This window comes from Portunus trituberculatus, chromosome 50, assembly GCF_017591435.1.
Source record: "Portunus trituberculatus isolate SZX2019 chromosome 50, ASM1759143v1, whole genome shotgun sequence".
NCBI lineage: Eukaryota > Metazoa > Arthropoda > Malacostraca > Decapoda > Portunidae > Portunus > Portunus trituberculatus.
The window spans coordinates 24,053,951-24,076,174 of record NC_059304.1 but is presented as its reverse complement, the minus strand read 5'-3'; the positions used below and the strand labels follow the sequence as shown (position 1 = coordinate 24,076,174).

The following is a 22,224-nucleotide window of genomic DNA, read 5'->3' as shown; positions in this document are numbered from 1 at the left end:
AAGTTACAAAAGAGCAAGAAATGAATATGTGTTGATTAGAAGAGAAGAAAGAAAGAAACAAGAAAAGGATATAATTGATAAATGTAAAGACCAACCAAGGCTTTTTACAGACATGTGAACAACAACATCAAAAATAGAGAAAGTATTGAAAGTTTAGAAGTAAATGGAGTATGCAGTGAAGATCCCAGGAAATGGCAGAGGCTATGAATGGATGCTTTCGGAAGGTATTCACAAAGGAGACTGCTTTTGACAAACCACTGGTAATGGAACAGAAAGGGATTATGAAGGAGTTTCAAGTAACTGTGGAGGAGATCAAGAATATGATGGGGAGTTTAGAAGTGAGAAAAGCTGTGGGACCTGATGGGGTATCAGGATGGATTTTAAGAGAATGCAGGAGCAACTGGCAGAAAAAGTTTGTGAAGTAATTGATGCCTCATTAAGGGAAGGTGTAGTGCCCCAAGACTGGAAAAGAGCTAACATTGTCCCAATCTATAAATCAGGTAACAAGAGAGACCCATTGAACTATAGACCAGTGTCACTTACAAGTGTGGTAGCTAAGATGTGTGAGAGGGTGGTGAAGAATAGATGGACAGACTTCTTGGAGAAAATGACATACTTTGTGAGTGTCAATTTGGTTTTAGAAAAGGGCGTTCATGCACGACAAACCTGATATGTTACTATTCGAGGGTGATAGATGTAATACAGGAAAGAGATGGTTGGGCTGATGGAATATATCTGGATTTAAAAAAGGCCTTTGATAAGGTACCACACCGGAGACTGATCTGGAAACTTGAAATGGTAGGAGGAGTGCATGGCAGTTTACTAAAATGGATGGAAGACTTTTGGTAGGAAGAGAAATGAGAACAATAATTAAGGACAGACCATCAGAATGGGGCTTGGTGGAGAGTGGAGTTCCACAGGGATCAGTGTTGGCACCAGTAATGTTCGCGGTCTACATAAATGACATGGTGGATGGGGTGTCCAGTTATGTGAGCCTATTTGCAGACGATGCAAAATTGTTAAGAAAAGTGAGATGTGACAAAGATTGCGAACTACTCCAGGAAGACTTGGACAGAATATGGAAATGGAGCTGTACATGGCAAATGGAGTTCAACACGACAAAATGCAAGAAAATAGAGTTTGGCAAGAGTGAAAGAAGAATCAGGAGTATGTACAAGATAGGAAATGAAGACATAAAACCAGTCATGAAGAAAAAGACCTTGGGGTGACAATTACCAATGACCTATCGCCAGAGAGACATATAAACAAAATAATTGGAGAAGTATTGAACTTATTGAGGAACATAAGAGTGGCGTTCGATATTTAGATGAAGAAATGATGAAGAAAATAATTACTGCAATGATAAGACCGAGGCTTGAATATGCAACAATACAGTGGGCTCGAACTTAAAGAAACACATAAGGAAACTAGAGAAAGTACAGAGGGCTGCAACAAAAATGGTGCCTGACTTAAGAGATTTGACTTATGAAGACAGACTGAAAAGAATGCAACTTCCGACCCTGGAAAACAGAAGAGAAAGGGGAGACCTGATAGCAATATACAGAGTGATGATTGGCATGGAAAAATGGATAGGGAAGATCTGTGTATGTGGAATGAAAGAATGTCGAGAGGGCATGGGAAAAACTAAAATGGCCACTTATAGGAGAGATGTGAAAAATATAGCTTCCTCATAGAAGGGTGGAAGCATGGAATAGTTTAGACGTGGAAGTGGTCAACGCAAGGAATATTCATGATTTTAAGAAAAAGCTGGACATTAATAGATATGGAGACGGGACAACACGAGCATAGCTCTTTTCCCGTATGTTACAATTAGGTAAATACAATTAGGTAAATACACACACACACACACACACACACACACACACACACACACACACAAACACACACACACACACACAGGAGGCTTTGAAAAAAATGAAGAGAGGACAGAAGAGGAGAAGAAAGAGTTTTTCTGGAGAATCTTGGATATGAGACTGAGGAAGTGGTTCATAACCCAGAAAAGTACAGCAAGAAAGGACTAAAGAAACTTACGTATGAGCGAATGTAATGTATTCCAACATAAATGGAGTGATATCGGGATTTTAGAACTCAACGATTACTTGAGGGACAAGAACCCAGATATTGTGGGTCTTACTGAAACAAAACTGAGAGAGGGAGAAGACCTGATGATGGTTGGAGAAGGAAATATAATGTTTGGAAAAGAAATAGAGTAGGTAAGATGGGAGGAGGAGTGATGTTGCTGGTTAAAAAGATATAAAGGTGGATCAAGTGAAAGAAGGTATGGGAAAGGCAGAAGTGCTAAAGATCAGAGCAGAAACTAATGAAGGAAAAAGAGGCACTACATAGTGGTGTACGTACCACCTAAGACAAATGCATGGTCAGTACAGGAATATGAAGAAATGATAAGTGATACAGGAACATGTCTGGAAGAAATGTTGGGTGGCTGTGAACGAACTATAATGATGGGAGATTTTAATTGTAAAGAGGTGTGTTGGGAGGACTGGTCAATGGAAGGATCAGAGACAACATGGGGAAATACACTATTGACACTGGCAATGGAAAATGTGTTAACTCAGTGGGTCAAAGAAGATACTAGGTTTGGAGGAGAGGGAGCATCGTCAAGACTGGACTTGGTCTTTAGTACAGAGCCAATGGTCATTGAGGAGATGAGGGTGGAGTGCCCTTTAGCAAAGAGTGATCATGCAGTTTTGGAGTTCAAGGTGATAGATGAAGAGAAATCTAGAAGAAATGAAGAATATAAAGTGGGAAGATGGAATTATGCCAAGACAGATTTTGGAAACCTAAAGAAATTCTTTCAAGAGACAAATTGGATGAAATTCAAGAGTGCTAAGGAGCAAATGAAAAGTGGAAGGAATTTATAAAAATATACAAAGAAGGTGAGAAAAATTTGTACCAATAAGACAACATAGAGAAGTTGGAAAGCAGGACTGGTTTAACGATAGATGTGAAAAGGCTAGAACAAGAAAAGAGGATGCATGGAAGAGGTGGAGAAGGAAAAGACGGATTAAGCAGTGGGAAAGTTACAAAAGAGCAAGAAATGAATATGTGTTGATTAGAAGAGAAGAAAGAAAGAAACAAGAAAAGGATATAATTGATAAATGTAAAGACCAACCAAGGCTTTTTACAGACATGTGAACAACAACATCAAAAATAGAGAAAGTATTGAAAGTTTAGAAGTAAATGGAGTATGCAGTGAAGATCCCAGGAAATGGCAGAGGCTATGAATGGATGCTTTCGGAAGGTATTCACAAAGGAGACTGCTTTTGACAAACCACTGGTAATGGAACAGAAAGGGATTATGAAGGAGTTTCAAGTAACTGTGGAGGAGATCAAGAATATGATGGGGAGTTTAGAAGTGAGAAAAGCTGTGGGACCTGATGGGGTATCAGGATGGATTTTAAGAGAATGCAGGGAGCAACTGGCAGAAAAAGTTTGTGAAGTAATTGATGCCTCATTAAGGGAAGGTGTAGTGCCCCAAGACTGGAAAAGAGCTAACATTGTCCCAATCTATAAATCAGGTAACAAGAGAGACCCATTGAACTATAGACCAGTGTCACTTACAAGTGTGGTAGCTAAGATGTGTGAGAGGGTGGTGAAGAATAGATGGACAGACTTCTTGGAGAAAAATGACATACTTTGTGAGTGTCAATTTGGTTTTAGAAAAGGGCGTTCATGCACGACAAACCTGATATGTTACTATTCGAGGGTGATAGATGTAATACAGGAAAGAGATGGTTGGGCTGATGGAATATATCTGGATTTAAAAAAGGCCTTTGATAAGGTACCACACCGGAGACTGATCTGGAAACTTGAAATGGTAGGAGGAGTGCATGGCAGTTTACTAAAATGGATGGAAGACTTTTGGTAGGAAGAGAAATGAGAACAATAATTAAGGACAGACCATCAGAATGGGGCTTGGTGGAGAGTGGAGTTCCACAGGGATCAGTGTTGGCACCAGTAATGTTCGCGGTCTACATAAATGACATGGTGGATGGGGTGTCCAGTTATGTGAGCCTATTTGCAGACGATGCAAAATTGTTAAGAAAAGTGAGATGTGACAAAGATTGCGAACTACTCCAGGAAGACTTGGACAGAATATGGAAATGGAGCTGTACATGGCAAATGGAGTTCAACACGACAAAATGCAAGAAAATAGAGTTTGGCAAGAGTGAAAGAAGAATCAGGAGTATGTACAAGATAGGAAATGAAGACATAAAACCAGTCATGAAGAAAAAGACCTTGGGGTGACAATTACCAATGACCTATCGCCAGAGAGACATATAAACAAAATAATTGGAGAAGTATTGAACTTATTGAGGAACATAAGAGTGGCGTTCGTATATTTAGATGAAGAAATGATGAAGAAAATAATTACTGCAATGATAAGACCGAGGCTTGAATATGCAACAATACAGTGGGCTCGAACTTAAAGAAACACATAAGGAAACTAGAGAAAGTACAGAGGGCTGCAACAAAATGGTGCCTGACTTAAGAGATTTGACTTATGAAGACAGACTGAAAAGAATGCAACTTCCGACCCTGGAAAACAGAAGAGAAAGGGGAGACCTGATAGCAATATACAGAGTGATGATTGGCATGGAAAAATGGATAGGGAAGATCTGTGTATGTGGAATGAAAGAATGTCGAGAGGGCATGGGAAAAAACTAAAAATGGCCACTTATAGGAGAGATGTGAAAAAATATAGCTTCCCTCATAGAAGGGTGGAAGCATGGAATAGTTTAGACGTGGAAGTGGTCAACGCAAGGAATATTCATGATTTTAAGAAAAAGCTGGACATTAGTAGATATGGAGACGGGACAACACGAGCATAGCTCTTTTCCCGTATGTTACAATTAGGTAAATACAATTAGGTAAATACACACACACACACACAATAAGGAGTCTAATGAGAATCGTTAAAGAAAGGAGAAAAGTGATATTAGTAGGAGATTTCAACTGTAAAGAAGTGGACTGGGAAAATTATGAAAGTGGTATGGGGGAAGAAGCCTGGGGAGAAAGATTCTTGAACCTAATGATAGACAATATGATGGACCAGAGAGTAAAGGAATGCACAAGATTCAGAGGAAACGACGAGCGGCGAGATTGGACCTAGTTTTACAAGGGTATACAAATGAATGATGATATAAGATATAAGTGCCCATTGGGAAAGAGTGACCATGCAATATTAGAAATAGATATAGAAGAAGGAAAGGAAGATAGAGACGATTCATACAAAGGAGACCGATTAAATTACAGAAAGGCTGATATTGAGAATCTCAAGAACTATTTTAAAACGTAGACTGGGAGGAGATGGAAAACTCAGAGACAATGCAAGACAAATATAACTTATTTTTGGAAATATACAAAACAGGAGTCAGGAATATGTCCCAAAATATAGACCAAAAGAAGAAGGAAAGAAAGATTGGTTTAATGCAAAGTGTGCTAGGGCAAAGGAGAAAAGAGATGGAGCATGGAAAAGGTGGAGGAGAAATAGGAATCCAACAAACAAGGAAAACTTCAAGGCAGCGAGAAATGAATATGTTAAGGTGAGGAAGGAAGAGGAAAAGAACTTGAAAAAGATATTGTCGAAAAATGTAAGGAGCAACCAAAATTGTTCTATAGATTCATAAATGGAAAAATTAGGCAAAAGAAACAATAGAAAGGTTAAAAGGAGAGAAAGGGATGGTGGAAGACCCAAAAGTATGGCAGAACTATTAAATAAAAAATTCCAGGAGGTCTTTACTAAAGAATCCAAATTTGAGAGGCCACAGGGTAATAGAGACAATCTATATGAAAGAGATTAAAGTAACCAAGCTTGAAATAAAAGAGTTAATGAAGGAACTGGATGAAGAGAAGGCAATGGGACCGGATGAAGTCTCAGGCAGAATACTGAAAGAATGTAGGAAGAACTAGCAAGTCCTATATACAACATCATAAAATGCTCAATAGAAAATGGAACAGTGCCAGTAGAATGGAAAAGAGCTGAGGTGGTTCCCATATATAAGAGCGGAAGGAAGAAGAACCTTTAAATTACAGACCGGTATCACTAACTAGTGTAATATGCAAGATGTGTGAAAGAATAATAAAGAAACAATGGATCGAGTTCCTTGAAGACAACAAATTAATATCAAATAGCCAATTTGGTTTTAGAAAAGGACGGTCTTGTGTAACTAATTTATTGAGTTTCTATTCTAGAATAGTTGATAGAGTACAAGAGAGAGAGGATGGGTTGACTGCATCTATTTGGATTTAAAAAAGGCGTTTGACAAAGTGCCACACGCAAGATTACTGTGGAAGTTAGAGGAGAAGGGTGGCTTAAAAGGAAGCACATTGAGATGGATAGAAAATTATTTGAGGGGGAGAGAAATAAGGACGGTAGTTAAAGATATGAAGTCCAAGTGGAGAGCAGTAGAAAGCGGAGTGCCACAGGGGTCAGTATTGGCACCAATACTTTTCCTCATTTATATTAACGACATGCCAGAAGGAGTGAACAGCTACATAAATTTGTTTGCAGATGATACGAAACTGTGCAGAGTTATAAAGCAAAAGGAGGATTGTGAAATACTGCAAGAAGACCTAAATAAGATCTGGGAATGGAGTAAGAAGTGGGAAATGGAATTCAATGTGAACAAAAGCCATGTCATGGAAATGGGAAAGAGTGAAAGACGACCTGTGGGAATCTATAAGATGGGAGATGGAGTAGAACTGGAGAAAGTCAAAAGGAAAAGGACTTAGGAGTGACGATGGAAGAAAACAATCAACCAGTAAGCCATATTGATAGAATTTTTAGAGAAACATATAATTTGCTAAGGAATATTGGAGTAGCATTTCACTACATGGACAAAGAAATGATGAAGAAATTGATAAATACTATAATAAGACCCAGATTGGAATATGCAGGAGTAGTGTGGACCCCTCATAAAAAGAAACACATAAGAAAATTGGAGGCTACAAAAATGGCTACAAGAATGGTCCCAGAACTTGAAGGGATGACATATGAGGAGAGACTAAAGGCTATGGATCTACCAACCTTGGAACAAAGAAGAGAGAGAGGAGACCTGATACAAGTCTATAAATTGATCAACGGAATGGACCAAGTGGATAATGAGAAACTGATCCTGAGAGAAGAATATGACATCCAAGCACAAGATCGCATAGTAAAAAGCTGAGAAAGGGAAGATGTCTGAGAGATATAAAAAATTATAGTTTCCCGCAGAGATATATTGAGACGTGGAACAGTTTAGATGAAGAAGTAGTGTCTGCAACGAGTGTGCACTCTTTTGAAGTAAGATTGGATAAGTGTAGATATGGAGACGGGGCCACACGAGCATAAAGCCCAGGCCCTGTAAAACTACAACTAGGTAAATACACACACACACACACACACACACACACACACACACACACACACACACACACACACACACACACACACACACTACAGTTATAAGACTTGGAAAGAGCAGTATCATCTAGAGATGGTCACAAGCTTCACAGCTTCTCCCTGGAGTCTTCCATATTCATAGTACTTATGTTAAACTATCTTACAAAGAGAAATAACAGTGATAGTTGTTTAGCATCTGTTTTATATATGCATGCTTTTATTATTATAATAATAATAGTAATAATAATAATAATAATAATAATAATAATAATAATAATAATAATAATAATAATAATAAAAACAATAATTATTATTATTATCATTATTATTATTATTATTATTATCATTATTATTATTACTATTATCATTATTATCATTACCATTACTATTATTATTATCATTATTATTATTATTATTATTATTATTATTATTATGATTATCATTAGCATTATCATCATCATCAAGGGTGGGTGTTACCTTGGAGCAGGTGACCACTGACCAGAAGCTACTGAAGTCTTGGGCACTGCCTACATCTGCTATTTTCACCATTGTAAACCATCAATCTTCTACCTAAATTTCATGTTTCAGATAAAGTGACAGGGTAAAACACAACACAGCTGAGGCACAACAAAACCAGGCTCACTCACCATCAGGCACGACCCCTGACACAGCAGCAGACATCTCAATGTGCGCCCCCGGGTCAAGGCTATCAGGAGGTAGAGGAGGCTGGGGAGGCGCTGATACCTCCGCCCCTCTGTCCTCAAAGTCCTCATAGTCATCTCTACTGCGTCGGACACTCATCTTGTGCCTGCAAACATGAGGAATTGTGTCACTCCTGCTCACCGCAGTGCTGGCCTTAAGATCACAACCCTATCATGAAACATGACATCTGCCTCTCCAGCTGATGGTCCTCCAGACTTTCATACACAGACCATGGTACAGTTTTCTCAAGTCCTAGATAGGTACACCTATCTAGGGCTGAATGTAAGCAAAGAAGCAATAGGAGGTGAAAAACGGATAAGAATAAATGAAGGGAAGGTTAGGAAAATGACAGGGTTGATAATAAATATGAAGTAGCCAGAAGTTTGTGGATGGGAATAACAGTGCTGTATTGGATCTGAAATTATCTATTATTGAGAGGGAAATCTAGGTAAATTAGAGGAAACCCAAAACATATTAGGGAGATGGGGTTTGGGGGTTCCTTGCAAGTACTGCCTTATGAAGCCATTAAAGGAAAGATGGACTGGAGTACCTTTAGGGAGAGAGTGGTCAAAGGTAAGATAAACTTCTTAAAGAAGTTAGAAGGATTAGGTGAAGATAGATGGGTGAAGCAGGTGATACAGGATAACAGGATTAGGACATCGTGGAATAAAGAAACTGATAGATGGAATAGGAAGGAAAACTTTGAGGAGGACTGGGATAGGATAAGACCCAGAGAGGCAAAGAAAAGGATAGAGGACAATGGGTTAGCTATAGACGGCGAGCAGGAATGGAAATGAAATCAACACTGAAATGGTAAAGGTACAAGGAGAGACCTGATTCACTCCAGTGGCATGCTGGAGGTTGGGTTAGCAGGTTATTAGTAAAGGTAAGAACAGGTACACTGGAGGTGAAGGCTAGGAATAGAGATGAACTAGATCAGAACTGTAATAGTTGTTGAAGGGTGAAGGAAACTGTAGAAATTTTGTCAGGTATGAAGAGGAGAGTGACAGGTTAATAGGTTCAGTAAAGGCAGTGATAGGATAATATGAGCTAGAAGGTTAAAGGAGGTGGAAGAAAGGGGGTGTCCTCACTGTGCTGGGCCTATAACAATGAGATGGAAAGAGATAAAAAAGGAAATAGAGATGTGGCAAAAGAGTTTCTAGAGCAGGAGTGGAGAAAACGTTCGTGAAAATTGTGTTCCCTGATTTGTACCCTCTGCTCTCTCCTTCTGCAGGCTGCCGAAGGATCAAGACTAGAACACCGAAGGAAACCAGTACCTACGGAGCAATATAAAGCGTAAAAGGTCAGAAGAAGAAAAAGAAGAATCCTCCTTTAAGACTGGTTCACGCGTGCAAAACTCTTGAGTCTGGCGCATTTCCATATTCATTTTGCTTACTATTTGTTGATTTTATACAGGTTCAGAAACTTATGTGGGATTGGGAATTTAAATAGTGAAGACTGTGGCCATTAATCTTCTGACCTCCATACATCCTTCCTAATGTCAATAAAATGGTCTAATCGTACACAAACCTCAAGGTAAAAATGTGTCCCAGTACTGAAGGAGTTAATATGCGGCTGAAAATGCTACCCGCCTGAATTATCGACAGAGCCCTGCTAGCCGGACACGTTCACACATAGCGGCTGGGAAGTATCGGGTGGTTGGCTTACATTTCTTTTAAGAAAAGTGTTTATATTAACAAAAGGCGATGCGCAATTGCGATCAAATTAAATCATCACAAGCATTCAATCCTCACCTCCAATAACACCCTGCAGAGAGGGAAACGGTCATCGAAGAGTGACAACATTCTCATTGAATGTAGTTCTACGTAGTTTGCTTTTCCTGTACTACTCATTTTTCGAGTCCTAGACATGCCATTTGTCCCTCACTAGTTCCAACATCTTCCTCTCTGCCTCTGGACACATACATGTTCAAACCTTCCGTGACATTACAATGTAAACAAAGCCGCGAGCGGCTGGACAAGACCAACATGTAGGTCTAGTTTTGCGGCTGGTTTCTCCATCCGCTAGGCACCGAAATCCATCGGAAAAAAAAAAAACTCGTGGCTGGCAATTCCAGCCGCATATTGACACGTATGAACCCGCCTTTAGATAGTGCTAATGAAAGGAAGATACTGGGAACAGAACAATGAACAGTAGTTAGCCTATGTATTTGCGTGATGGGTCGCCGCCTTCTCCAGTTCATTACTTTCTATACGGTTGAAATCTCCACTGCTTATATAACAAAACGCACACCTCGTCCTGCCCTTGGAAGTAAAGGCACGTGAGGGATAGAAGGCGGAGATCCACTACTGAGTTTTGGTCGAGTAAAGCTCCTGAAAGTTGGTGCTCCATTACCGCCTCGATGCAGACTTTGCACCTTATGGACGGGATGGTGTGTGTTGCCTGTCTGCTGCACTGCCGCTTTACACTGTGCTGGCTGTGTTTGCTTTGCTCACCACCATCATTTCCTGTAATACCAACCTTAATGTCCACCCAAAGCTGACAATAGTTGTGTGCGTTTACCGTGTTGTTGTCTGTCAGTCTCCTTCCATTCCTCAGATCTTATATCCTCTCTTTTTTCAGTCTCCTATCGTATTGGCTCATGTGCGGCAGTGATCGGCTGTTTATGAATGTGGTTCGTGTTAGATTTACAAATGTGTGAGTGAGCAGGGATGGACTTTATAATAGGCTATTTTATTCTTATATATATTTAATTGAAAAGCCAAAGTCAAGGCTAGTAATAAGATTGAAACACATACAATCTCTCTCTCTCTCTCTCTCTCTCTCTCTCTCTCTGGTGTGTGTGTGTGTGTGTGTGTGTGTGTGTAGTATAGTTTAGTATAGCATTCCACGTTTCCACCGTTCTATGCGGATAACTGTATTTTCCAATATCCTTCACACACTGCCTCATCCTAATCTTCTTTACATGTCCTCTTGTCCTTCTAGCATCTTCTGTCATCAGCACCTGCAGGTCTTCCTTGTCTAATTTTTCAATGCCATTTACTATTTTATACATTGTTGTTAGGTCTCCTCGTTCTCTTCTATCTTGTAAGGTTGACAGTCCCATTCCCTTCAGCCTTTCTTCATATGTTAATTTCTTTAATTCTGGTACCATCTTTGCAGTATCTTCTGGATCCGTTCTAATCTTCTTATACATATTTTTTTTTCAGACCTCGGTGACTGCACCACTGCTGCATATTCCAGTTTAGGACGTATCATGCTCGTGATATATATATATATATATATATATATATATATATATATATATATATATATATATATATATATATATATATATATATATTATCATATCTTTGTCAATGAACTTAAATGCCACTCTGAAATTAGTCAACATTTTATATGCTAATCAAAATATCTTACTTATGCGTTTTTCGGGGTTCAAATTTTCTTGTATAATCACTCCCAGATATTTTCGTCTTTATTCTTCTTTATTTGTTCCTTTCCCATCGAATAGTTCCATACCGGTCTTCTCTTACCCTTTCCTAGTTCAATTACATGACATTTCTTGGCATTGAACTTTAATTTTTCCGCTTCTTACTCCACTCGTATATTTTGTTTATATCTTCCTGCAGCAGCAAACTGCCCTCTCGGGTTTTGATTACTCTTAGCAGTTTTACATCATCTGCAAACAAATTAATATAACTTTACCCCATTTTGAATGTCGTTTAAATATACCTGTGATCACAGTTCTCATCTCTCTGTCCTTCAAATAATCCCTTATCCAATCTAATCAAGTTCCTTGCAGTGTGTTCACGATCGGCCGCTGGTCACCCAGCCAGCGCATTACGGAGCAAGCTCAGAGCTCATAGACAGATCTGCGAGTGGGACTGAGACTACGCCACACTCTACACACCGGAAAGCGAGGCCAGTACCCCTCGAGTTACATCACGTACCTACCTGCTTCAAGGTGAAGAGGGGCACCCGGGACTTCTCATATATATATATATATATATATATATATATATATATATATATATATATATATATATATATATATATATATATATATTAGTTTTAGTCAGTGTGCCCGTGTAATATATGTTTTGTTATTCATATTACTGTATATCGTCATATTTATTCTTTATTGCACATAATAGGCTACACCTTTGTTGATCTCTTGACCATTTGCTCTTCATGTGTATGATGTGGTGTGGTAGTATCATGCACTGTTCTCTTTCTGGATAGAAAATAAAGATTTTAATGTCTGTTGATATGGTTTGTGGCAGTCTGACTGTCTCATCACTCTCGCCTTCCATGTGGTGCAGTTAACATGGTGGTGCTGAGTAGTTCAGCTCTGGAGATCTGTCACCACCTCCTTGGCTGTGGTTGGTGCTCAGCAGCAGTACACACACATTACAACAAGCTGCCACATCACTCACTAGCTTGTATTTACTGTCTCTTGTTTGGTCTTACCATAAGTCTCATAATGAGGATCAGTGTTTGATTTTGATTTTGATCTAATATAGTTGAAAATTGAGTATACCTTGGGTTTGATGAGCCATCTAGTACAAATATATGGATAACAAAATTTTAGCAAACAATACATCAGACTATGTCACATTCTGATGGCAGAGATCTAACAGATTGTTATTTAGGCATTTATACGCAGAGTTTGTGACCACTTTAAAAATAATCCTCAAGTTTTGCATGCAGTAGTTTAGAGTATTGCAAATGAGAGAAGTGAAACCATCTTTAAAAAAATGCCATTGTAAATATCAGGATCAGGATAAAGTAATTTCTCGCTAAATCTTTAGTCTTTTATTTTAATAAAAGAGTATAACAGAATTGGTTTAAAAAAAAAATCTGAAAGTCATACAGGATGTGAATGTCATGATAGGAAATAAGAGATGAAGAGGGATATTTTGACACCACAAAGTGAAAACACAACACTAAGCTTAAATGTTGCTCAGCGATGAGACATTATGGCATGTTTGTCTTGTAAATATGTCTCAACTTCTTGACTCATGGCTTTGTAAACTTGTTGGCAGCCCTTCATGGCTAGATCCACTACTTCATCCAGGTGGTCAAGGTGGAGAGTGTGGGCACAGTCCAGAGATACCACACTGCCCTTGTTGGGGAGAATAGAGACAGTTACCTCACAGCCTGATGCTGACTCTTGCTGGGTCACATCTAGCAGGGGCATACTCTTGTTAATGGAGGCAGTGCAGGACACCACATAGTCCACAAGCTCCACTCCAGCATGTACCAACGCCAGAGTGGAGGCATTGATGCAGGCAGAGGTCACTCCCCCATCAGCCTGCAGCACCTTGGGTGGAAATTGGAGGATGTTTAGTTATATACAGCAAAATGAAAATACACACACACACACACACACACACACACACACACACACACACACACACACACACATTATGTCTAATGCTATCTTGTTTACAGTCATTTACTATTCATCTTTACCAATCATATCTATATTGCTAAACTGCTATACAAGTCTGTGTCTGTTAGTGAAGCTTTGATACTAAGGAGCTAAGATTTAAGGATAAAACCAACACCACTCAATGCAGAAGAGTTACAAACCAATGTGCTGCAATGGATACAATCCAGAAATCTAAATCTATCATAATTCACCAGTGAGGAACTGGTAAGCTGAAGAGTAGTCTCACTCATGGCTTGCTCAGGTACACTACATATTCAAAATGAAAAGCCAGAAATTGCAACAATTGCAACACCACCACTATGCACTTCTATTCAATCTACCTTCACCACCACCACCATCATCACTGGCACTAACAGTTGTCACTGCTGTTATGACCACCCCTATTCATTTCTTGGTTTATTCTTTAATGATTCAATTAGTATCACCTGAACTGACCTGTACATAAATATCTATTTGTGAGCCTGGGTACTTTGTTTTCCGTATCGCAGCATGAAACACTCCAGCAATCTGCAGGCTGAGTGCACGAGTACGCTGATCCCTGGGCCGCCTCACTCGCTCTCCCTGGCATGCTGCAATGCGGCTCATCTCACATTGGATCACACATTCGTCCAAATTTTGTTTGCTTAGTGACCGCACCTATAATGCATATATCCAACTAGGATGTTGAACATGGTGGAGACAAGGAGATCTCACTTTTCTGGGAGATGTAACTGAGTTTGTGATATATAAACAACTATTTACAAAAAAAAAAAAAAAAAAAAAAAAAAAAAAAAAAAAAGTAAAATAACAAAAGATATAAACATACTCAAAACCATAGATGTCAAAAGATAAGCCTTTTGTCTCTTAAATAATGCAATATGGGCCACTAATGCAAGTGAGACATCCTCTAAATAATATTTCAGTAATACAATGCATTGAATAATAAATATGACGTGACAGCACCTCTCGTGGACCATACACAGCAGCCAGGACTTTGGTGTTGCCCATCTCAATGTAGGCGCTGCCATTGGGTCTCTCATAAAGACCCAGGCGGCAGCTGATGTCCCTCAGACACAGTGCTGTGCGGCCATCCTGTCTCAGACCCTCAGGAGAGATGACTTCCATGCTGTCCTTTCTTATTTATGAATGGTTGGTTCCACAGTCTGAAGAAGACTTTGAATTAATGTATTTAATGCTAGATTTTATTCATTCTACATATGATACCTGTTTCTAAATATCAAAGTGATGATTATAATGGGGTACCACAGGGCAGCAGCAGAACACAGCCACAACAAGCCTAACATGATCTATGTATACTGAGGATATGTTACTAAAAACCAGTGCTCAATGACTAATTAGAGCCATGTTGTTGTTTCAGAGCAAAAGCCAGCCAGCCAGCCTTCTTTGCAACATCTGCCACCTTGCACTACAATATAACTATAGCATACCTACCACAAATAACCACGAGCAGGCCAGCAAGCCTATCATGGCAATAAGATAGTGTCATCCTTCTCTACATTATATTTAACAGTATTTAATAACTTTTTAGTTTTACTTATGCTCCACTTTATGTGACTAAACTTGGGTATATTATTATACTCTTACACCATTAGCAACATGGCTTTTGTTACCCTTCTCATCTTATAGAGCTTTTTATTCAGAATAATTTGGATCCATTCACACCCATAGCAAAATGCTTATAGCTAATGTTGATAAAAATTTTTTAAATTACCACTTTTTTGGAAGAGAGCAAGTGACACCAGCCTTTGTGATGGACTGCTGGGCACTGAGGAAGTTAGGAATGCTGTTACATGTGTGTGTATTGTCACATTACTTGCGCACACATGAAACGAATGATGATGATTGGTTCTTTTGTTTGAGTGTGCAGTCACTGAGCAATAAAAAATAATACATATCAAATCTAGCCAATCAGAGCAATTTGTGGAGAGAAGCAACTCTGTTTGATTCAATTGATGGAAGATGTCTGCCCAGGCAAGGTGTTGCCTCAATTATATCCATTGTATCACCAGATTTTACAAAAAGAAATACGGTAATGACTTCACATTAATTTCTCAGTGTTGCTAGCTAGGTTAGGCTAGTTTGCTCTGGTTAGATCAGTTTAATTGTGTTAGATAAAGTTAATTTTGTTCTGAGGAAAATGTGTCAGTGGTGCTTGTCGCCTCAACTAGCTTATGTTAGCTACCCAAGTTACGTTAAGTTAGTTTTGGGTTAAATAAATCAAAATAGGGTAGCATAGCCAGCGAGGGAAGGAGGGAAGAGGAGGTAAAAAAAAAAAAAGTACTGATTTGCTACAAAAACTAAGTGCAGATTCATTCAAAACATGTCAAAATATACCAAATAAGAGAGTTGCATCCAGAAATGAGCTGTTGCTGTAACTGTGTAAATTTACCACAACTCATCTATGGAACGAAAGCAGAGAGAGAGAGAAAGAGACTGTGGCACTCCCCGCCCGCTCGCCTCGATTCCTCGGTTCCTTCGCAGCTCCTCCACCCAGCTGATTTGACGTCTCTCTCTCTCTCTCTCTCGCGTTGACCAATAGCGTGGCTCCATATATGTGACGTCAAATCAGCTGGGTAAAGGAGCTGCGAAGGGAAAGCCGGGAATCGAAGCGAGCGGGCGGGACGGATTCTTTACGAGAGTGCCACTGTCTTCCCTCAAAAAATTCTAAACCTGTACTTGTGCATGGCAGGTGTTGCCTATCTCTACGAAAATAATCAGCATGAAGCTTTTCAGTATTTGTTGTTGGGTGTTTGCCTCAGTGTAACCTTAACTACCAAACTGAACACTTGCCCGTGCCAGACCCGTACTATAAGGAAGGTTCCAACCCAGCCACGCTATGACACCACAAAAAGATGGTAGGAAAGTTTACTCACCAGGAGGGGCTGTCTATTGACTAGCACGGTACAGTATACACTTCCTTGCAGTCTCCTGTAAGCAAGTTTCATGTATTAACAAGGCATGTCCTGCTCCTCTAAGCTGGCGTGGCGTGGTGTTGGTGGAGTGTTTGTAAACATTGCAGCGCGGGGCGGTGGAGACAGTCACATGTCACTGTGGTGGGGCACATGCAAATTGCAAAGAGATTATTAATCTCTAGCGTGATGGTCAATGACAGTTTTGTGCCTAAAGATAACATGCTGATGATAATGTCTGATCTATAATAAGTTAGGTACGTACAAAAAGGTTAGTCTGTTTTATAGATTTATTTTCTACGGTAACTGCTCTAGCATGTCATATATTTTTTCTTTTTGGTTAGCCTCATGAGTAGATAAAAAAAAAAAATGAAACATATTCATCACAATAAGAGAATAGTAGATTGATCTCGTTGCGAATGAATATTTTTTACATACGGACCACTGTAGTTAGATGGAAAAAAATATAGAAATAAGGAATATTACATTAAAGGGGCTGTTACATAGAAGATGAAACTCAGTTTTTTTTATCAACTACGGTAATGATGAAAAATTATGAATATAGCTCATGAAATAAGCTTAGAAATAAGGAAAAATAAGCAGTGAATAGCAGCAGCAGCAGCAGCAATAAGCTATATAGAACAAAATTTAGGTTACATTATGTAAATGGAATACAGGGTTTCACTAACTACACAGTTAATAGAACAGATAAATTTAAATAATAAGGGTGAGAAGAGAAAAAGCCTTGAGCACAGCACTGGTCGGTGAAGAAGATAACTTTTCCAAACAATGTCCTCCTACCCGCTCTAGCGCGAGGAAAACAGGGGAGGCAATAAGTTTTTTCACTCACGTCCGCGGACTTTTAGACGTTTTGAGCCTGTGAATGTAGGATGAGGGACCCTCCAAGATGTCTCGCGTAGGGGCAGGGGTCAGGACCAAGCCCAGGGGGACGCAGGACGTGTGTGGGGACTGTGGGGCGCCAGGTGAGGCCCACTGCTGCATTCCTCCCGCACACCCACCCATGGTTTCTCTCACCTCTCGGCCTCTCCTGCCAGCATCCTTGGCTTCCTCTCACTTCATGCCGCATGTTTTGCACTGGTGATGCTCACAAACCTGAAGTTTCATCCTTTTTATTTCTCTTTCTTGCTTGTGTTATCCATCAACTCTTCTCCGACTCCTAAATCAATTTTCTCTACTTTTCCTCCGTTTTTCATATTTCGTCTGTCTTCTCCTTATTAGTGACACCCACACTGCTTAGATGTATCAGTTAATTATTTATATATATATGACGTTCTTCCATCCATCTAACCACCCACTACCCAATCGTTTCATTCACCTCTCCTGCCTTTCTCCAGTGTGAGGCCCTGCTTCCAGTGTGTTGGTCACCAAAGGGCTGAATTGATAATTCCCTCGTAAAAAGAAAAAAAATGTATATTTTATTCTGTTATATTTCATTGTGACGGTCACCATCCATCCTTCCCTTCTCTCTCTCTCTCTCTCTCTCTCTCTCTCTCTCTCTCTCTCTCTCTCTCTCACATACATACATACATACATACATACATAAATACTTTCTCTGTTTGGCACCACGCCCACACACAGTGCAAATGATTCTCATTACTGTTACAATATGTAGATTTATGAACTTACAAACACAGCCAACCATACACCATGCCTTAATATAGATTTTTTTACAGTGCTTTCCTAATTTTTTTTCTTTACATCTTATGTTTTCTGTGTTGTGTTATTCAGAGTGTGAGTGTGTGTGTATGTATGTATATATATATATATATATATATATATATATATATATATATATATATATATATATAATGTATATTTATATAAAACCCTTGGACCGTGGCCAGGATTCAAACTCCATGTGCTTGAATGTATTAACACATTATGTATAAGCATTATTACATTATCATTAGCATATATTACATTATTGTTCTGGACATAATGAAGATGAATTGATTTTAGGATTAGATTATGTGTACCTTTGAAATGGTAGTTAGCAAATTAATTTGGCATTTTACCATCTGTGTATTCTCTTTGCTGATTAAAGTTAATTGGCATTTTAAGTGACATTTACTATCATATTTTCATATTATCAGAGTTTGAGTTTTTATTGTAGTGATGGTTTCAGATCCTGGCTGGGCTTCAATCAACAGAGGCATTCTGATCTGTGACGAGTGCTGCAGTGTACACCGCTCCCTGGGCCGACACATTTCACAGGTCAAGTCACTCAAGAAGGGACAATGGAACTCAATACAGCTTGCTGTAAGTTGAACATGCATTTGAAGGACACTGAAACAATAACAATATACACACACACACACACACACACACAGGTAACTCGATTTGCGCGTGCTTGATTTATGCGTTTTTGTTATAATGCGACTGAAAAAAATATTATAATTAATTTAATTTGCGCGATTGGTTTGCTTATACGCGATTTGGCCCATCTGTATTTTCAAACTGCGCGCCAGAGAGTTCCACAACTGGCCGATAGGTGAGAGCTCAGCTCATCTTGTGCCTCATTTGCAGTCTGCCAGCACTGAGTATAGATGGAATCTCTTCAATCTGCCTATAATTCACCAAGATGGCCCCAAAACGTCCTTCATCTTCTGCATGTGGGGTTATTTTTGAAAAGTGTATTTTTGATAGAGTGGTAAAGCTCAAAGGAAGATGGTGACTGACTGTGGTGTGAGTGGTGAAGGCAGTGACGCAGTGAGTGTTGTGTTTACGTATTCTTTTTGTTGTTTTCTCTTATTATTTTTTTGCTTTCTCTTATTATTTCTTGCTTTACCCTTTACTTTAAATACACTTCTAGTCTTTAGAATGGTAAATAATAAAAACATGTTAATTTAGCCAAATAAATAGAGTATTTTGTACAAATTTTTTGGACCACATCCCGCATCCCCCCTATTATCTATTGTTTCTTATGAGAATTAAATGTTTGTTTTACGCGAATTTTGATATACTCGATGCCTCTTGGAACGCATCTTGCGTAAATTGAGTTACCTGTATATATATATATATATATATATATATATATATATATATATATATATATATATATATATATATATATATATATATATATACATATGTGTGTGTTTGTGTGTGTGTGTGTGTGTGTGTGTGTGTATTTACCTAGTTGTAGTTGTACAGGGCCTGGGCTTTATGCTCGTGTGGCCCCGTCTCCATATTTACACTTATCCAATCTTACTTTAAAAGTATGCACACTCATTGCAGACACTACTTCTTCATTTAAACTGTTCCACATTTCAATACATCTTTGCGGGAAACTATATTTTTAACATCTCTCGGACATCTTCCCTTTCTCAGCTTTTTACTATGCGATCTTGTGCTTCGAATGTCATATTCTTCTCTCAGGATCAGTTTCTCATTTTCCACTTGGTCCATTCTGTTGATCAATTTATAAACTTGTATCAGATCTCCTCTCCCTTCTTTGTTCCAGGATTGATAGTTCCATAGCCTTTAGTCTCTCCTCATATGTCATCCCTTCAAATTCTGGAACCATTCTTGTAGCCATTTTTTGTAGTCTCTCCAACTTCCTTATGTGTTTCTTTTTATGAGGGATCCACACTACTCCTGCATATTCCAATCTGGGTCTTATTATAGTACTTATCAATTTCTTCATCATTTCTTTGTCCATGTAGTGAAATGCTACTCCAATATTCCTTATCAGATTATATGTCTCTCTAAAAATTCTATCAATATGGCTTACCGGTTGATTGTTTTCTTCCATCGTCACTCCTAAGTCCTTTTCCTTTTTAACTTTCTCCAGTTCTACTCCATCTCCCATCTTATAGATTCCCACGGGTCGTCTTTCACTCTTTCCCATTTCCATGACATGGCTTTTGTTCACATTGAATTCCATTTCCCACTTTTTACTCCATTCCCAGATCTTATTTAGGTCTTCTTGCAGTATTTCACAATCCTCTTTTTGCTTTATAACTCTGCACAGTTTTGTATCATCTGCAAACAGATTTATGTAGCTGTTCACTCCTTCTGGCATGTCGTTAATATAAATGAGGAAAAGTATTGGTGCCAATACTGATCCCTGTGGCACTCTGCTTTTTGCTGCTCTCCACTTGTGTGTGTGTGTGTGTGTGTGTGTGTGTGTGTGTGTGTGTGTGTGTGTGTGTGTGTGTGTGTGTGTGTGCGTGTGTGTGTAGCCAGAGAGTTTATTCTCTTATAGGCAGACAAGGTTGAATGCTACTGCAACTTCTGCATTACTCAGCTTTTTGCTGTGTTTTTTTTCTATTTGTCTTACTAATTCTTTCTTTTGAGCAGCAAATGCTTCAAAGAGCTGTCCAATGTTTGGTTGGACTCTGGCAACATCTCAGTATATTCCTTGGATCATCTTCAGGCTGAGTGAGGACACAGGTGTGTCTCAATCATATAAAAAGACAGGCAATACACCTATATCCTCACTCAGCTTGAAGATGACCCAAGGAATGTATTGAAATGTTGCCAGAGTCCAACCAAACATTGGACAGCTCTTTGAAGCACTTGCCACTCAAAAGAAAGAATTACTACGACAAATAGAAAAAAACCCAGCAGAAGCTTAATAATGCAGAAGTTGTAGTAGCATTCAATTTCATCTGTCTAAAAAAGAATATATATATATATATATATATATATATATATATATATATATATATATATATATATATATATATATATATATATATATATATACAGTACCCTCCCGAGTTTAGCGCTATCTGAGTTTCGCGATCCTCGAGTTTGGCGCTTAGTCCTAAATTCTTACCATCCTGAGTTTGGCGCTGTATCGCCCCGAGTTTCGTGCTGCTTTGACAAGTATTGGTCGCGGTCACGTTTACTTCCGGGCGGCGTCACGTATGCTGCCCCAAGACTCCTGCAGTTGGCTGACTGAGCTGACCACGTGTGCACGCGTCCTTAGCCCTCTTCCACCAGCATCTTGATAGTTCTTATATGCAAGCTAATTAATTGTGATGTCAGGAAATAAAGGAGGCACTGCAGCATGTGGCTCGAAGAAACCTACTTCGGCAAAAGGAAGCAGGCCAGAGAGGCAGGGTAAGAAGAAAAGACTGTTAAACATGAAGGAAAAAGGCGAAGTGTTGGATAAGCTTGATGCTGGAATGGGACCTGTTGCCGTTGGAAACTTGTTCAACATTAGTGAGTCTACTGTTAGAGGAATAAGAGCGAAACGTGAGGAAATAAAAGTTTCCTGAAAGACGCCGAGGGAGCTCTGTGATTCAAGTTGCTCACATCACGCATCCTACAAGCAAGTTGATGGTAACAACAGAACACTATTTGAAGAAATATATTGTTGACAAAAATGACCGAAATGTGTGCATATCTTCTGGTAAGGTAAGACAGAAGGCAAGAGAAATATATGCTGCAGTGGCACGTAAGTTAAACATTGACAATCCTCCACCTTTCTCTGCTAGTAATGGCTGGTTCTCAAGGTTCATGAAAAGACACTCGTTCAAGAGGGCACGATGTCTGGGTGAAGCAGCAGACGCATCTACAGAAGAGGTGGAAAGTTTCATTGGTGTCTTGAAACAGATGACTGAGGACGGTTACGATCTCCGTCAAATATTCAACGCCGATGAAACTGGGTTTCACTGGAAACAACAACTAAAATCAACCATAATCGCCAAAGAAAGGAAGCCCAGAGGGCACAAGGAAAGTAAGCAATGCTTCAGTGTTTTTTTTACAGTCATTGCAACTGGAGACTGTAAAATGAA

General features: G+C 39.1%; 3 protein-coding genes and 1 long non-coding RNA gene across 9 annotated transcripts in view; 2 read left to right on the top strand and 2 right to left on the bottom strand.

The window, feature by feature from the left end:
* LOC123500067 (synaptic vesicle 2-related protein-like) overlaps positions 1 to 10,491 on the bottom strand; it is a 26,268-nt gene extending 15,777 nt beyond the window's left edge. Inside the window, 2 exon segments of the mRNA XM_045248707.1 lie at positions 8,074 to 8,234; positions 10,380 to 10,491. Of these exon segments, the coding sequence (XP_045104642.1) occupies positions 8,074 to 8,234; positions 10,380 to 10,480 (262 nt within the window). The 5' untranslated portion in view covers positions 10,481 to 10,491.
* A 1,245-nt stretch (positions 10,492 to 11,736) lies between these two features.
* Positions 11,737 to 15,142, top strand: LOC123500066. The gene is made up of 2 exons (XR_006673164.1): positions 11,737 to 12,056; positions 14,905 to 15,142. It is a non-coding gene; the product is annotated as an uncharacterized LOC123500066 (long non-coding RNA).
* Positions 12,893 to 17,428, bottom strand: LOC123500065 (exosome complex component RRP41 homolog). Of its 2 annotated transcripts, none has more exons than XM_045248706.1 (4): positions 17,307 to 17,428; positions 14,490 to 14,689; positions 13,983 to 14,183; positions 12,893 to 13,415 (listed from the first exon to the last, which is right to left on the bottom strand). In XM_045248706.1, the coding sequence occupies exons 2-4, from the start codon at positions 14,649 to 14,651 to the stop codon at positions 13,056 to 13,058; spliced, it is 723 nt and encodes a 240-aa protein (XP_045104641.1). In that variant the 5' UTR covers positions 14,652 to 14,689; positions 17,307 to 17,428; the 3' UTR covers positions 12,893 to 13,055. The 2 variants fall into 2 exon arrangements, with proteins under 2 accessions (XP_045104641.1, XP_045104640.1); XM_045248705.1 differs by lacking the exon at positions 17,307 to 17,428 and adding an exon at positions 16,421 to 16,590.
* Positions 17,300 to 22,224, top strand: part of LOC123500064 (ARF GTPase-activating protein GIT2-like) — a 42,254-nt gene continuing 37,329 nt past the window's right edge. For all 5 annotated transcript variants that reach the window (XM_045248704.1, XM_045248702.1, XM_045248703.1 and 2 more), the window contains exons 1-2: positions 17,300 to 17,439; positions 18,603 to 18,736. In XM_045248704.1, coding sequence (XP_045104639.1) covers positions 17,364 to 17,439; positions 18,603 to 18,736 — 210 coding nt within the window. In that variant the 5' untranslated portion in view covers positions 17,300 to 17,363. The remainder of the gene's footprint in view (positions 17,440 to 18,602; positions 18,737 to 22,224) is intronic.

Coding starts and splice junctions, on each gene's coding strand:
- LOC123500065 (XM_045248706.1), bottom strand. CDS start 14,651: ATGGAAGTCATCTCTCCTGAGGGTCTGAGACAGGATGGCCGCACAGCA. Junction 14,184..14,489: donor CTGTGTATGGTCCACGAGAG/GTGCTGTCACGT, acceptor TATGCATTATAG/GTGCGGTCACTAAGCAAACA. Junction 13,416..13,982: donor AAATAGATATTTATGTACAG/GTCAGTTCAGGT, acceptor TTTCCACCCAAG/GTGCTGCAGGCTGATGGGGG.